Source organism: Diadema antillarum, unplaced genomic scaffold (assembly GCF_040938485.1).
Source record: "Diadema antillarum isolate AM-2024a unplaced genomic scaffold, OU_Dant_1.0 scf00000035, whole genome shotgun sequence".
NCBI lineage: Eukaryota > Metazoa > Echinodermata > Echinoidea > Diadematoida > Diadematidae > Diadema > Diadema antillarum.
The window spans coordinates 2,913,610-2,931,582 of record NW_027270924.1 but is presented as its reverse complement, the minus strand read 5'-3'; the positions used below and the strand labels follow the sequence as shown (position 1 = coordinate 2,931,582).

The following is a 17,973-nucleotide window of genomic DNA, read 5'->3' as shown; positions in this document are numbered from 1 at the left end:
TATACTGTTGTCATTATCATCACTGATGCTTGCCTACATTTATTTCACTCTCTGATGTCAAGAAATCTTTGCTTGTCGGATTACTCACGGTTAAATGAATGATGTCGGTTGGAGTCAGCCTCTGTCGCAAGTGGACATACCCAATTGTGAGAAAAGTTTCCGCCAGAAATTATCTGCGCATACGTTTCAGACTGAAAACAAATGCACAATCCTTCATGCATGACAGCAACGCCATTGCTTTCGGGCTGTCTTCTACAGGTAGACATGCACTCGCTTTCCGAATCAACGCCAAATCCGGTGTTAAATGCTGTTTGAAAGTTTGATTGGTTGTCTTTGTAGCACCCAAGAAATGCAGGCTCTACGCAGTGACAGAATATTATGATTATTTCAACCTTCCAATACCTGATACTTTGAAGTGTGCATTATAGCCAATACATTTTAACAACATCTATCACTAGTCACAAATCATCCCTGAAATTACAGTTTGATAAGTGTTTCTGTTTGCATACAGGTTAATTACTTTACATCTTTAGCGTCTGAGAATATCAAACACATACATACATACATACATACATACATACATACATATATATATATATATATATATGTGTGTGTGTGTGTGTGTTGACAGCGTCATCTATGGTTCTTAACATTGTCTAGTTTCATTCCACCATACACAATTAGCGACTAAAAGAACACTATGTTCGCATACATCAAACACACTAATTCACTCTTTCCATGCGACGTATATAATATAGAGTCACACAAAAGCATAAGAATAGGTATCAATATGTTTGCGAACGTCTGGACTTTATGAATGATACAGAATATATAAATGTTTTCATATGACATTTTGAATCTCTTACCTCGGCATTGGAGTCTAACAATCCTGTTTGAGAAACACTCGGTTACTGTCAAGCAGTCCATTACACGCAGCGAATCTGTGTATTGATATTGTACAAATCGTTCATGAAATAGATAAAGTTTGAACGCGGCATTTCTCATAAAAGTTTGATACACAGATAACGGCTCTCATGTGTAATATGTATGTAAAAAGAAAATAGCTACATACAAAACATAACGACAATATCAATAATGAACGCAATTGGGCATTAATAAGTTTGTGACGAATCTTATTCTAATGAACGTTTGATTTCTGCATTTCAACGTCAAAGAACGTAGTCATTTGTAAGTATTATTTTTCATCATTGTGTATGTCTGTATAGCAAGAAAACTGGCAGTAGGCCTATTATTATAGTTTAAAAAGAGAGTTTATTATATAAGGAGTTTTGAAATATCGGGAAATTAAAACTGTTGCACGTTCAGAAAACGAACCATCGCAATGACAAAAGGCCTTTATAATACCTCATTAGCTTCTAATCTGCAAGCATTAAATTTCTGCTGTTACCTTCACATGACAGTAGTTGAGGTCTTTTTCGTGTTGTCGTCGCAATTGACGCCAAACTCTGACCGGTATAATTCTTTACCGTCGGGAAGCCGAGCTCTTCACAGACCAATTCAGCTGCTTTGGGGGTAAATCCATTCAAGCAGACGTATCGGTCTGATTCGATGACCAACAGGCCTTCAATGGGAGAGGATCCATCAACCAGCTTCACTGTTGGTATCCCTTGAAAATTAATGACCAGTTAAGGTTCGAAATATTATTTGGCAAATGCAATGGGGTAACTAATGTTCTATAAGTAACGAGACATGAAAACTCGTCACATTGAGGACGAGTTAGGTGATACGCTTGTGGTCATCAGATGACGGTCATCTGTGATCGACAAGAAAAGAATGTGATATAGGCACCTTGAAGTTATATTGAGCGTGCATGCGAAACCGTTTCTTTAACCACTCGGCCACGGGTCATCCACGGAAATGGTAAGACAAAAAAAAAACAACAATGTATAGATATAACAGGGGGAAAGTCAATGCCCACTCAACTAACGTGGCCGTGTGAACATCTATTGCATTGCTAGACGGAAAAGCGGCCTTGTAACGACTGAGCTCGCTATGCCATTTCTGGCAACTTGGGAAAAATACGTCCCGCAGACATAAAACCTATAATCGGCTGGTTTTGATACCTTGCCTTTAATCACAATTTTCAGTGTAATGACGTCATCAAATTACAAAACAATGACATCGTCTTGAAAGACAGTTCAAAGTACAACACCTCAGTTGTCGTCATTACATACTATGATTGGTTTGACAAAGTCAACCTGCAAAATTTTGCTGCAGTCGAAGCAATGTGGTCTCCAACACACAAAAAAGAGGGATATGGCGTGTGTGTGTGTCTGTGTGTGTGTATAGGTGTGTTTATATACGAACGTGATTTCTACATGGACGAATATGTAATACAAAATTGAAGAAAAAAAAAGTAAAATAGCTAAGTATTTTGTTTCGTGATCTTGTGGGGTTCGAACCCGCAACCTCACGTCTCTGAGACGTCGACTTTATCCACTCGGCCATACGTCTCGACGAGAAAATATGGGGAACGTAAACTTATGTATGTGAAAGATACATGAGGAATCGTTTTGTCCACATTCCATTTTCATTTTCATTTTAAACTGCAAAATTGTCAATCTGATGAGAAGATTTCAAAGAATGAAATGCATGATTACTGCAGCTTATTGTCTCAGCTACAACATACTAAAGTTTCAGAGGAAATGAAGCAAAATCAGCTGAGATAAAGGTGCTTAAACGTTGTTAAGTCAATGCATGGTTTAAAAAAAAATCACCTCCCATAGACAATACACGTAAACTTGTCCGATTTTGCGTCTTTACCTTTAATCACAATTTAAGGTATGATGACGTCATCAAATATCAAAAGCATGACATGGACTTAAAAGGTAAATGTTCAAAGTACAACATATCTGAATTTGGGAAAATATTGAGCTTAAACAACAGAGATACGAGCAAATGAATGTCAGAAACAGTACCTTAAAAAAATTAATTCCACTTTTTTGAATTCAGATGACGATATGATGACGTCATAATGTATTTATGGAAATAATGATGCTTGAAACGTTATGTCCAATTTATATGCTTTTGTAATATGCAATAAAAACATAGGGTCACCTGACGTTTTAAAGAGCTATGGCGAAATAAATAAAGACATGTTTTTTCACTATATTTGCACATAGATGCGCATGTGAAATTTCAACTTTGACGCCAGTGCATTGCTTTGTTATTTGTCAGAATCGATCAAAAATCAATGGATATTGTTACTCAAAGTATCAGGAATCCAAATCAGTCAAAAAAAGTGCATTTTCATGTTACTGATACGCTGTGCGCGCGAAAACGCGCGGACGGACGCGCACGCGCAAAATTGTTTGAAACGCTTAAAATTGTCTGAAACTTCGAGATTTCCCATTGGGAAGTCGTTTTGAGCCTTTTAAAATTTTGACGCGCGCAAACGCGCGCGTAATGAAGACCTGGGTAACTAGCATTAAAAAGTAAGATAGAGCGTGACCTGAACTTTATGTCCACCGAAAATGATGCAGAAATGACATCTAGTTATGAAGTTATGATCGATCATGTGACAAGGTCCGAAAATCACAAAATGGCGCCTAAATGACGTCATAGATATGTTACTGTCATGAAAACCTTATTGTGGCTAGATATTGTTATGAGACATGTTGACTGAAAATTTCATGTCATTCCGTAATGTCATTGTTGAGATATTGACGACACAAAATTGTCCAGAAAGAAAGAAGAATAAAAAAAAAAAATAAAGAGAGATTTTGACAATCACAATAGGTGATACGCTGATAGCGTATCACCTAACGAGACATGAAAACTCGTCACATTGAGGACGAGTTAGGTGATACGCTTGTGGTCATGAGATGACAGTCATCTGTGATCGACAAAGAAAAGAATGTGATATAGGCACCTTGAAGTTATATTGAGCGTGCATGCGAAACCGTATCTGTAACCACTCGACCACGGGTCATCCACGGAAATGGTAAGACAAAAAAACAACAACAATGTATAGATATAACGGGGGGAAAGTCAATGCCCACTCAACTAACGTGGCCGTGTGAACATCTATTGCATTGCTAGACGGAAAAGCGGCCTTGTAACGACTGAGGTCGCTATGCCATTTCTGGCAACTTGGGAAAAATACGTCCCGCAGACATAAAACCTATAATCGGCTGGTTTTGATACCTTGCCTTTAATCACAATTTTCAGTGTAATGACGTCATCAAATTACAAAACAATGACATGGTCTTGAAAGAAAATTGTTCAAAGTACAACACCTCAGTCGTCGTCATTACATACTATGATCGGTTTGACAAAGTCAACCTGCAAAATGTTGCTGCAGTCGAAGCAATGTGGTCTCCAACACACAAAAAAGAGGGATATGGCGTGTGTGTGTGTCTGTGTGTGTGTATAGGTGCGTTTATATACGAACGTGATTTCTACATGGACGAATATGTAATACAAAATTGAAGAAAAAAAAACAGTAAAGTAGCTAATTATTTTGTTTCGTGATCTTGTGGGGTTCGAACCCGCAACCTCACGTCTCTGAGACGTCGCCTTTAACCACTCGGCGACACGTCTCGACGGGAAAATATGGGGAACGTTATGGACTTGAAAGACAGTTGTTCAATATATAACACATTCATCGTACGTTGTCAGTTTGCTATTGACATGACGATCTATCATTTGAATATGAGGCAGGCATTAGTACCTGTATGAAATTATTATAGGCATGGTTATCAAATTGCCCTAAAATATCCTTATAATTGCCTTATTTTTACACACAGTTACGCTATCCCTTTAAACTCGTCACAGTTTAATCAGAATCATTAACATCATACATTAGTACCATATTCAGTTCCATAGCTGATCACGTTTGCTAATCAATTAAGAGTAATTGTCTAGAATGTGTCATATGGCCAACCTGTATACACACGTATATACACACACACAATGCTAAATGTATGTATCAAACATCTGTAACACAGCTTTGAACTAACTATAGGAATTATCGCTGCACTTATCATCCATACTTTTTATCACTATCTGAAACTCCACAAAAACCACTAATTGACAAATAATCATCAATACAGAAGACTGAATACCTTTTTTACAATGTATAGCTTGTTACATGTATAAATCAGCACAAAGTAACCACGACTACATTGTGTTACTGAATTGATATGAACAAATTTCATTTTGTTACAGTATACTGTATCAGTTTGAAAAGCCCAACCTGCAAAACTATAATTTTGCAGCAGACGAAGTAATGCAGTCTCCAACGCAAAACAAAGGTATACTGTGTGAGTGCGTGCGTATAGGTGTGTTTACATGCAAACGTGATTTCTACATGGACGAAGGTGTAGTACTCCATTGAAGAAAAAAAGTTAAAAAAAAATTATTATTTTCTTTCGTGCTCTTGTGAGGATCGAACCCGTACGTGTGCAACCTCACGTTTCTAAGACGACGCCTCTAACCACTCGGCCATACGTCTCGACGAGAAAATTAGAGGAACGTAAGCTTATGTACGTGAAAGATGAATCACGAATCGTTTGGTCCGCATTCCATTCTCATTTTCAGTTTTAAATTGCAAAATTGTCAACCTCATGAGGAGATTTCAAAGAATAAAATGCATGATTACTGCAGCTTATTGTCACATCTACAACATAAATAAGTTTCAGAGGAAATGAAGCAAAATCAGCTGAGATAAAGGTGCTTAAACGTTGTCAAGTCAATGCATGGTTTCTAAAAAAATCACCTCCCATAGACAATACACGTAAACTTGTCCGATTTTGCGTCTTTACCTTTAAACACAATTTAAAGCATGATGACGTCATCAAATTTCAAAACCATGACATGGACTTGAAAGGCAAATGTTCAAAGTACAACATATCTGAATTTGGGATAATATTGAGCTTAAACAACAGAGATACGAGCAAATGAATGTCAGAAACAGTACCTCAAAAAAATTAATTCCACTTTTTTGATTTCAGATGACGATATGATGACGTCATAATGTAATTATGGAAATAATGATACTTGAAACGTCAAGTCCAATTTATATGCTTTTGTAATATGCAATAAAAACATAGGGTCACCTGACGTTTTAAAGAGCTATGGCGAAATAAACAAAGACATGTTTTTTCACTATATTTGCACATAGACGCGCAGGCGAAATTTGAACTTTGACGCAAGTGCATTGCTTTGTTATTTGTAGGAATCGATTAGAAATCAATGGATATTGTTGCTCAAAGTATCAGGAATCCAAATCTGTCAAAAAAAGTGTATTTTCATGTTGCTGACGCGCTGTGCGCGCGAAAATGCGCGGACGGACGCGCACGCGCAAAATTGTTTGAAACGCATAAAATTGTCTGAAACTTCGAGATTTCCCATTGGAAAGTTGTTTTGAGCCTTTTAAAATTTTGACGCGCGCTTACGCGCACTTAATGATGTCCTAGGTAATTAGCATCAAAAGAAGTAAGATAGAACGTGACCTGAACTTTATGTCCACAAAAAATGATACAGAAATGACCTTTAGTTATGAAGTTATGATCGATCATGTAACATGGTCCAAAAATCACAAAATGGCGCCTAGACGACGTCATAGATATGTTACTGTCATGAAAACCTTATTGTGGCTAGATATTGTCATGAGACATGTTCCCTGAAAATGTCATGTTATTCCGTAATGTCATTCTTGAGATATTGATGACACAAAATTGTCCAGAAAGAAAGAAGAATAAAAAGAAACGAGACATGAAAACTCGTCACATTGAGGACGAGTTAGGTGATACGCTTGTGGTCATCAGATGACAGTCATCTGTGATCGACAAAGAAAAGAATGTGATATAGGCACCTTGAAGTTATATTGAGCGTGCATGCGAAACCGTTTCTGTAACCACTCGGCCACGGGTCATCCACGGAAATGGTAAGACAAAAAAAAAAAAACAATGTATAGATATAACAGGGGGAAAGTCAATGCCCACTCAACTAACGTGGCCGTGTGAACATCTATTGCATTGCTAGACGGAAAAGCGGCCATGTAACGACTGAGGTCGCTATGCCATTTCTGGCAACTTGGGAAAAATACGTCCCGCAGACATAAAACCTATAATCGGCTGGTTTTGATACCTTGCCTTTAATCACAATTTTCAGTGTAATGACGTCATCAAATTACAAAACAATGACATCGTCTTGAAAGACAATTGTTCAAAGTACAACACCTCAGTCGTCGTCATTACATACTATGATCGGTTTGACAAAGTCAACCTGCAAAATGTTGCTGCAGTCGAAGCAATGTGGTCTCCAACACACAAAAAAGAGGGATATGGCGTGTGTGTGTGTCTGTGTGTGTGTATAGGTGCGTTTATATACGAACGTGATTTCTACATGGACGAATATATAATACAAATTGAAGAAAAAAAAGTAAAATAAAAAAAAATTGTTTCGTGATCTTGTGGGGTTCGAACCCGCAACCTCACGTCTCTGAGACGGCGCCTTTAACCACTCGGCCATACGTCTCGACGAGAAAATATGGGGAACGTAAACTTATGTATATGAAAGATACATGAGGAATCGTTTTGTCCACATTCCATTTTCATTTTCAGTTTTAAACTGCAAAATTGTCAATCTGATGAGGAGATTTCAAAGAATAAAATGCATGATTACTGCAGCTTATTGTCTCAGCTACAACATACTAAAGTTTCAGAGGAAATGAAGCAAAATCAGCTGAGATAAAGGTGCTTAAACGTTGTTAAGTCAATGCATGCTTTTAAAAAAAATCACCTCCCATAGACATAACACGTAAACTTGTCCGATTTTGCATCTTTACTTTTAATCACAATTTAAAGTATGATGACGTCATCAAATTTCAAAACCATGACATGGACTTGAAAGGCAAATGTTTAAAGGACAACATATGTGAATTTGGGATAATATTGAGCTTAAACAACAGAGATACGAGCAAATGAATGTCAGAAACAGTACCTCAAAAAAATCAATTCCACTTTTTTTATTCAAAATGACGATATGATCACTTCATCGCGTTTTCCTGGCAATATTGATACTAGGAATGTTATTTACAATTCATATGCTTTTGTAATATGCAATAGAAATATCGGGTCAACGGACGATTTAAAGAGCTATGGCGAAATAAACAAAGACATGTTTTTTCACTATATTTGCAGAAAGACGCGCGCGCGGAATTTCAACTTTGACGCCAGTGCATTCCTTTGTTATAGGTCAACATCGATCGGAAATCAGTGGATATTGTTACTCAAAGTATCAGGAATCCAAATCAGTCAAAAAAATTGCATTTTCATGTTGGTTACGCCCTCTGCGCGTGAAATTGCGCGGACGGACGCGCACGCGAGAAAATGTTTGAAACGCTTAAAATTGTCTGAAACTTCGAGATTTCCCATTGGGAAGTCGTTTTGAGCCTTTTAAAATTTTGACGCGCGCGTAGGCGCGCGTAATGAAGACCTGGGTAACTAGCGTTAAAAAGTAAGATAGAGCGTGACCTGAACTTTATGTCCACCGAAAATGATGCAGAAATGACATCTAGTTATGAAGTTATGATCGATCATGTGACAAGGTCCGAAAATCACAAAATGGCGCCTAGATGACGTCATAGATATGTTACTGTCATGAAAACCTTATTGTGGCTAGATATTGTTATGAGACATGTTGACTGAAAATTTCATGTCATTCCGTAATGTCATTGTTGAGATATTGACGACACAAAATTGTCCAGAAAGAAAGAAGAATAAAAACGAGACATGAAAACTCGTCACATTGAGGACGAGTTAGGTGATACGCTTGTGGTCATCAGATGACAGTCATCTGTGATCGACAAAGAAAAGAATGTGATATAGGCACCTTGAAGTTATATTGAGCGTGCATGCGAAACCGTTTCTGTAACCACTCGGCCACGGGTCATCCACGGAAATGGTAAGACAAAAAAAAAAAAACAATGTATAGATATAACAGGGGGAAAGTCAATGCCCACTCAACTAACGTGGCCGTGTGAACATCTATTGCATTGCTAGACGGAAAAGCGGCCATGTAACGACTGAGGTCGCTATGCCATTTCTGGCAACTTGGGAAAAATACGTCCCGCAGACATAAAACCTATAATCGGCTGGTTTTGATACCTTGCCTTTAATCACAATTTTCAGTGTAATGACGTCATCAAATTACAAAACAATGACATCGTCTTGAAAGACAATTGTTCAAAGTACAACACCTCAGTCGTCGTCATTACATACTATGATCGGTTTGACAAAGTCAACCTGCAAAATGTTGCTGCAGTCGAAGCAATGTGGTCTCCAACACACAAAAAAGAGGGATATGGCGTGTGTGTGTGTCTGTGTGTGTGTATAGGTGCGTTTATATACGAACGTGATTTCTACATGGACGAATATATAATACAAATTGAAGAAAAAAAAGTAAAATAAAAAAAAATTGTTTCGTGATCTTGTGGGGTTCGAACCCGCAACCTCACGTCTCTGAGACGGCGCCTTTAACCACTCGGCCATACGTCTCGACGAGAAAATATGGGGAACGTAAACTTATGTATATGAAAGATACATGAGGAATCGTTTTGTCCACATTCCATTTTCATTTTCAGTTTTAAACTGCAAAATTGTCAATCTGATGAGGAGATTTCAAAGAATAAAATGCATGATTACTGCAGCTTATTGTCTCAGCTACAACATACTAAAGTTTCAGAGGAAATGAAGCAAAATCAGCTGAGATAAAGGTGCTTAAACGTTGTTAAGTCAATGCATGCTTTTAAAAAAAATCACCTCCCATAGACATAACACGTAAACTTGTCCGATTTTGCATCTTTACTTTTAATCACAATTTAAAGTATGATGACGTCATCAAATTTCAAAACCATGACATGGACTTGAAAGGCAAATGTTTAAAGGACAACATATGTGAATTTGGGATAATATTGAGCTTAAACAACAGAGATACGAGCAAATGAATGTCAGAAACAGTACCTCAAAAAAATCAATTCCACTTTTTTTATTCAAAATGACGATATGATCACTTCATCGCGTTTTCCTGGCAATATTGATACTAGGAATGTTATTTACAATTCATATGCTTTTGTAATATGCAATAGAAATATCGGGTCAACGGACGATTTAAAGAGCTATGGCGAAATAAACAAAGACATGTTTTTTCACTATATTTGCAGAAAGACGCGCGCGCGGAATTTCAACTTTGACGCCAGTGCATTCCTTTGTTATAGGTCAACATCGATCGGAAATCAGTGGATATTGTTACTCAAAGTATCAGGAATCCAAATCAGTCAAAAAAATTGCATTTTCATGTTGGTTACGCCCTCTGCGCGTGAAATTGCGCGGACGGACGCGCACGCGAGAAAATGTTTGAAACGCTTAAAATTGTCTGAAACTTCGAGATTTCCCATTGGGAAGTCGTTTTGAGCCTTTTAAAATTTTGACGCGCGCGTAGGCGCGCGTAATGAAGACCTGGGTAACTAGCGTTAAAAAGTAAGATAGAGCGTGACCTGAACTTTATGTCCACCGAAAATGATGCAGAAATGACATCTAGTTATGAAGTTATGATCGATCATGTGACAAGGTCCGAAAATCACAAAATGGCGCCTAGATGACGTCATAGATATGTTACTGTCATGAAAACCTTATTGTGGCTAGATATTGTTATGAGACATGTTGACTGAAAATTTCATGTCATTCCGTAATGTCATTGTTGAGATATTGACGACACAAAATTGTCCAGAAAGAAAGAAGAATAAAAAAAAATAAAGAGAGATTTTGACAATCACAATAGGTGATACGCTGATAGCGTATCACCTAAAAAATAAAGAGAGATTTTGACAATCACAATAGGTGATACGCTGATAGCGTATCACCTAATAAAGAGATTTTGACAATCACAATAGGTGATACGCTGATAGCGTATCACCTAATAATTCACGTCGTAGCTCATTCGAGGTGAAGGCGATTATCAGAATTATGGTCTAAATCCTTCTTCGAGTTATACACTATAGTTTCCCCTTAACAGTTTCTCAAAAGGAACAGAAGAAGCAATGCGATTTATAATTTTTTGTCGTTGTTTTTAATGCAGATCGCACTCTGCTTTAATTCTCCTCCCCACATTATTTGGGAACAATATGACGAAACAAAATAAACTTTCGTGAGTCAACTGGCATCAATAGAATCCATAAATACAATTCATAGTGACCTAAAGATCAATGATAACGCTTATTATTCTAGAGATTATTAGCGAATATCGAGATATCAATCTATTAACTAATAGTCGGTAAGCCTACTTGACGGCTTTCTGTTCATCCGGTACTGGAATAAACATTTGCACCAATTTGAGTACAATATACAGTACAATAATACATTATGACAGATACGGATACAGAATGATGGCTATTATGTGAATTGATTTTCGAAACACTCATGGGCAACGACACAACACGTGTACAACGACATTAATAAACTCTTTCTGTTTTGCATTTGTTTTGTTTTGTTTTGTTTTTTAAGAATAATGGCAAGGATATCTACAAACGAAGTATTCAAACTTGAAATAATGAAATGGCAAATGTGCCGATACTCTGCATTGCAATTGCCATCGAGTATCTTCCAGGACAAATTACTGTCGCAAATTATATTTCGCATGTTTCTCTCCCCTGAGCCATAACAATCCCATGATGAAATAATTCAATTTAATTTAATTCAATTCATTTTCATATTTCTCAATGTAGGAATGTACATCTAATATAATAAAATAAAGTGAATAAAATTATCCAGCTAGGATGCACAGTAAATTATTGTAAACATAATCATTAAAAAAACATGGCTGTCACTCTTCGTAAATTTGGCTCTCTGTATAAATGCTAGAGAAAAATGATGGAACCTACTTAAAAGCAAGCTTGTTAAGCGTAGGTCCCAAATTCTGAACAGAGGGTACAAAAACACATAAGGAGCACGGGTGCAACATAGCACCAAAATATAGAAAACAAAACTGAAAGGCAAGGATATCTGGGAAATAAAAGATTTTTCTCAAATACATATAGCGAAAACAAACAAATAACCACATTCTGCAGACGTATATGAGCAGTTGTTTTAGGGATGTTAACAATATGGTGTGATAATACGATTTGAACAATACTGCAAACACTCGACATGTGGGTCCTCAGAAGAGACATGGGAAGCCTTTATAAGGGAGAGAGAACATGCATGTACCAAGGAGGTTTTATACATTGGAGTTCCAACTGGTGTAATTATTCAAACAGTTGTCAGATTTCTATTGATGTACAAAGGAATTCCACAGGCATGACAGGTGCACTTGTGCCTTTGATGATCGATGTTTCAAGCCGCCGTCTTGCTGAGCAATCTGAAGATTCATTTTGAACGTTATCATAATGTTGGTCATATTTTGCTTATTTATTTATCAAATGAAATGAAATTTCACTTAATGATAAAGCATGTAAAACAAAAGTCAATCCCTTCCAGAAATTTGTGCAAAAGTGTAAATCAGAGCTGTATCATATGAAAATGTTTAAAACTGTAGCATCCTGGAAAGCTGGTTTTATCACTTTTCCGCATAATTTCCACAAATGAAACTAATATGGAATAATCTTCAAGTATAATTCTTTATTGATAGGTATATCAAATTAGTGCCCGGGTATGCCCAGTCGAGTAATTTTCATCTTTATTTCAACATTTTTTGCTCCATTTCTATTCGCGCATCCTCGTGTCTGTACCACCTACCTTTTATAAGAAGAGATAGCGAAAAGTAATTACCAACACAAAGACATATCTTCCTTTGAAAGTGGCTGGTGATTATGCAATGAGACACGAGTCAATTGTCTTCGGCATCTGCGCGGCAGATCCTGTTTTGCACATGCTTCAAATATTTTTGAGCGGCGGGTTCGAACATCTAGCAAAGGAAATAAGACGGTTGTGACTCCATTCTCTAGAACCTCCTTGCATGTACTAACAAAAGATTTACCAGCTGCCGTGAGTACAACCAAGGAGGTTCTAGAGAATTTAGTCACAGCCGTCTTATTTCCTTTGCTAGATGTTCGAACCCGCCGCTCAAAAATATTTGAAGCATGTGCAAAACAGGATCTGCCGCGCAGATAGGAAGACAAGTGACTTGTGTCTCATTGCATAATTACTAGCCACTTTCAAAGGAAGATATTTCTTTGTGATGGTAATTACTTTTCGCTATCCCTTCTTATAAAAGGTATGTGGTACAGACATGAGGATGCGCGAATAGAAATTGAGCAAAAAATGCTGAAATGAATATGAAAATTACTCGACTGGGCATATGCGGGCACTAATCTGATATATCTATCAATAAAGAATTATACTTGAAGATTATTCCATATTAGTTTCATTTGTGGAAACTAAGCGGAAAAGTGATAAAACCAGCTTTCCAGGATGGTACAGTTTTAAACATTTTCACATGATACAGCTCAGATTTACACTTTTGCGCAAATTTCTGGACGGAAATGTCTTTTGTTTTACATGCTTTATCATTAATTGAAATTTCATTTCATTTAATAAATAGATAAGCAAAATATGGCCAAAATTGTGATAACGTTCAAAATTAATCTTCAGAATGCTGAGCAAGACGGCGGCAAGGAACATCGATCATCAAAGGCACAAGTGCACCTGTGGAATTCCTTTGTACATCAATAGAAATCTGACAACTGTTTGAATAATCACAGCCAGTTGGAACTCCAATGTATAAAACCTCCTTGGTACAACAAAGCCAGCTGTTAACGAGTTCCAAAGTCTGTACATTAGGAAGAAGTATACTAATGTGGAGGAATTAAAGAGCGCAAACAGCTAGACTCAACTGATTTGAATGACAACAACCAAGCACAGCAGCAAAACCCGCATAAACAAGATAGAGAGAAATTTCAATGGACTTACGCAAATGTAATAATTCAATAAATTGTGTCTTAATTTGTATTGGGAGATCGTTCCAGTATTTCTGTCCTGTATATATAATTGTTTGTCAATCACTGAATATTTGTATACTGTACATAAAATGACATTTTGATACATTGCAGTATGGCTTCGATGAAAATGAGGCATATGACACGGCATTCAATTACTTTGTATACTTTCACTTTACTTCTATTTTATGTCACTTTTTCATCGCGTCTTTTACGTTTTAAGACTTGAATAATTTATTGTTTCTAATAGTAATGTGTGTCAACGGAGTGCGTCCTCGCTGTAGATTTTCATGTTTCACTCTTTTAAAAACACGATGATTAAACCACACGTCTTTTTTACAATTATTGTCAACTCATCCCTATATAGATCTTATGTTCTGTCATGCAGATTGAAACATCAGGTTTCGAATAACGGAGGGAAAACAAGTGTTGGAGTAAGTAATAGTCAGTGAACAGTTGTGTTCATGATGTGGAAACTACACTTACCTTCGTAACACTTCACGCTCATGTTGAATCTCACAGGGTAGACATATAGACAATATTATAAACTGTAGCTTCGTCTGATGGGTGAGTGATAAAGAGGGAGAATACTCTGAGTCTTTCACTATCAGATTCCGAGATTTCTTGTTTGCTATTTCATCAATTCTGTTGAATACCACCACTACATTGTTGATTAATTTGAGGGTATAGAGGATTCTCCTTCCACGGGGTGCCTGCAGAACCCAACTATCACGGTTGTCGGCGCAGGTTCGGTCACACCATATCTCCCGTTCTGGAATCCCCGAACAATTTAGACTGAAATCTGCGTGATGATAAGGATAACAAAGGGTTCACGTAAATCAATGAATTATGAGAATAGTAATTAAAGGAACAATGAAACATTCCAAAAGTATTCGAGCTGATGTCAGTTCGGTGACATGATTTAAAGCACCGAATCATGTACTATTTCTTACCAAATTCTTTGAACGCATTCGTCTTCATTATTTAATAAGTCATATAATGTTTTTCTTTCAAAAGCGTAGCAGATAAAAAAAATGATAAAGGTTAACTTAATAGAACCTAATTACTCGTGGGAATTGTTAGAACAGAGGTTCAAGCATATCTGATATAACATTCCATTCTTGTGTAAAGACTGACATGCAATAAGAACTGAGAAAGAGAGAAATGTGCGAGGTATGTCAATGATGGAAAGAAAATTGAAAGGTATACCTACATGTATTAGTTCCCAATGCTGAGGACTTCATAGAAGGATTGCAAAACGTGAAATGAGCAGAAATCCATACCAGGAATATCATTCTTTCCTCCATCGCGAAAAAGGGGGAATCATAGCACAGCCACTGCAGATAACTCCGAAATACCAGCACGCTGTTATTCAAAAGACTGAAAGTCGGTGTAATGTTCCCTTGAAACCCTACATGCAACCGGTACGTGGAATAGGAATGAACGATAATTGCAGTTGATGGTACTGATTGATGACGTTGGAGTATTAAAAAGTCTGAGTGCGCATGATAAGAATACGTTCGATCATAATGAAATTGTAATCATCTCATAAAGTTGCCTGGGCTTTCAAGGAAGCGATACAGGAGGATCCACAGCATACAGCCACTCGATAATGCCAATCATTATAGTTTCAGTAATATAACGCCCACGCTATCGTTTGAGATATTGTATTGTCATGTTACTATCATAGATCTATTATCATATTTCTGTGATAGTTACAGACTTTCATGAGATACTTTCGGACTACATTTATACTGGATAAGTGCTTCCAACAACGACTGAATGACTCCATAAAGAATTGTGCTGTACTATGATGCATGTTTTGAACACGAAATATGTAAACCAAAGTGATAAGCAAAACTCTTGAGGGTGGAAAACTACTTTCGACCCTTAACAAAGTCACAAAGCATTATCTCTTTTTCTCCTCTCTCTCTCTCTCTCTCTCTCTATCTATCTATCTATCTCTTTGGCCTGTGCATTATATATCATTTTAAATGTTTGATAGTATTGGTGCAAGAAGCTGAACCCGCCTGTTTTGCTTTTTTCTTTTGTGAGTGCTGGATTCAAATCTGGATGATAAAGCTCTTTTACAATTGAGGGCTTTGAAATATCAAAGGACAAATCCACCTTCATGAGGATTGAGTGAATGCATGCAGTACAGCATATCAGTGAAAGTTTGGGGGAAATCGGACAGTCAGTTCAAAAGTTTTGAATTTTTTAAGTTTCTGCTCTGTCACTACAGGGTGAGAAGACAATTACAGCTAGTGATGTTACATGTATAGAACAATGTTAAGAAAATATAAAGACATTTCAACATATTTTCACTTTTCTCGCATCATTAAAAAGACCACTTGACTTGCCTCTTTCAGAAGGCAGGGGGATAATATAGGTTTTCCCGCCTTATTTCATCAGATTTGCATTCGATTTCACGGACATGAGTGAGCACCACGGACACGAGTGAGCACAATTCTAAGTGCCCCTTCATCGTCACATATACCAGTGATCACCTCATCAAGTAGGAAACTGACCTACAAGAAACTGAGAGGGATGAACGTCGACAATCTTAAAGTTGTGCCAAATTTAAGTAATTCTTTTGCAGAGTCCAATTGTAATGTCTGTTTATGGAATGCACATTCTGTCAGAAACAAAACTATATGCATTGCTGAATATGTTCACGAACATGACTTCGATATCATGTTTATCACGGAAACCTGGCTTAACTCCAAGGACGATGTGATAATTGGGGAGTTGACTCCTAGAGGGTATTCTTTTATAAATTCACCACGAAATACAAGTACACGTGGGGGTGGAATTGGTGTATTGTACAAGTCTACTCTTAAGTTGATGATGAAAAATTCTGTTCTGTCTTTTTCCACTTTTGAGTATGCACACATTACTGATTTGTCATGTTCGGTCAATTTTTTCATTGTGATAGACCACCACCCTCTTCAGTAAATAGACTCACATCTTCTAAGTTTCTGAACGAATTCGATGAATTTGTAAGTGAGATATCCTTGTATCCGGGGAAATTGGTGTTATTAGGAGACTTCAATATCCATTGGGAAGACATGTCTAAAAGCGATGTGCTCCATATGAATAATAGTATAGCATCTGCTGGGCTTATCCAACACGTCCAAGGTCCAACTCGTAATCTGGGTCACACCTTAGATTTAGTTTTTACCCGAGATGATTTAGTAATATCAGATTGTAATACAGTTGAAACATGTATCTCTGATCATCATATGATCCGTTTCTCACTGGCTAAACAGAAATCAGAGTTAATTTCTATTACTTCTTCATTACGCAATTATCGCAAATAATTGATAAAGTTCAATTTGCTAATGCTTTGCAGGATTTAGTGTCGTCTCAACCCGCAGGATTAGATAGCGAGTCCTTGTTTGATTGGTATGTTTCTGGAGTTACTAAGGTACTCGATACCTATGCTCCATCTGAGACAAAATCTCGCCCTTTGAAATCACGTATGCCTTGGTTTAATGAGTCCACACTTGTAGCTCGCCAACTTCGTCGTAAAGCAGAACGAAAATGGCGGAAAACAAGACTTGATTCAGATCGTAAACTGTTCATTGCAGCAAACAGAAATGCATGTCGGGTTATTAATGTCTCTAAAGAGAAATTTTTGAAAGACAAGTTGAGTTCATGCACTGTCAAGGAGGTATATCGCATTATCCACTCACTTTTGAATAAGAAAGCAAGTCATCTCCCCTTGTATGATTCTGCATCCATATTAGCTAATCAATTTTCTTTGTTTTTTTGTCGGAAAGATAAGAAAAATTAGAGATGAAGTAGATGCGTGCAACAGAATAACTGTAAACCAGTTTTGTGATACTGTAAACGTAAATATTCCTCTTTTTGAGAATTTTCAGTTGCTTACACAATCAGATTTGTCCAGAATCATTATGTCATCTGCTACTAAATCTTGTCAACTTGATCCCATTCCAACATGGCTCCTGAAAGAGAACCTCAATCATGTATTACCATTGCTTACAAATATAGTC

General features: G+C 37.1%; 1 protein-coding gene across 1 annotated transcript in view; it reads right to left on the bottom strand.

The window, feature by feature from the left end:
* LOC139744660 (uncharacterized) overlaps positions 1 to 15,286 on the bottom strand; it is a 134,163-nt gene extending 118,877 nt beyond the window's left edge. Inside the window, exons 1-5 of the mRNA XM_071655089.1 lie at positions 15,171 to 15,286; positions 14,444 to 14,759; positions 1,409 to 1,627; positions 867 to 941; positions 89 to 358 (exon numbers count right to left, since the gene is read on the bottom strand). Coding sequence (XP_071511190.1) covers positions 89 to 358; positions 867 to 941; positions 1,409 to 1,627; positions 14,444 to 14,465 — 586 coding nt within the window. The 5' untranslated portion in view covers positions 14,466 to 14,759; positions 15,171 to 15,286. The remainder of the gene's footprint in view (positions 1 to 88; positions 359 to 866; positions 942 to 1,408; positions 1,628 to 14,443; positions 14,760 to 15,170) is intronic.
* Positions 15,287 to 17,973: the final 2,687 nt, after the last annotated feature.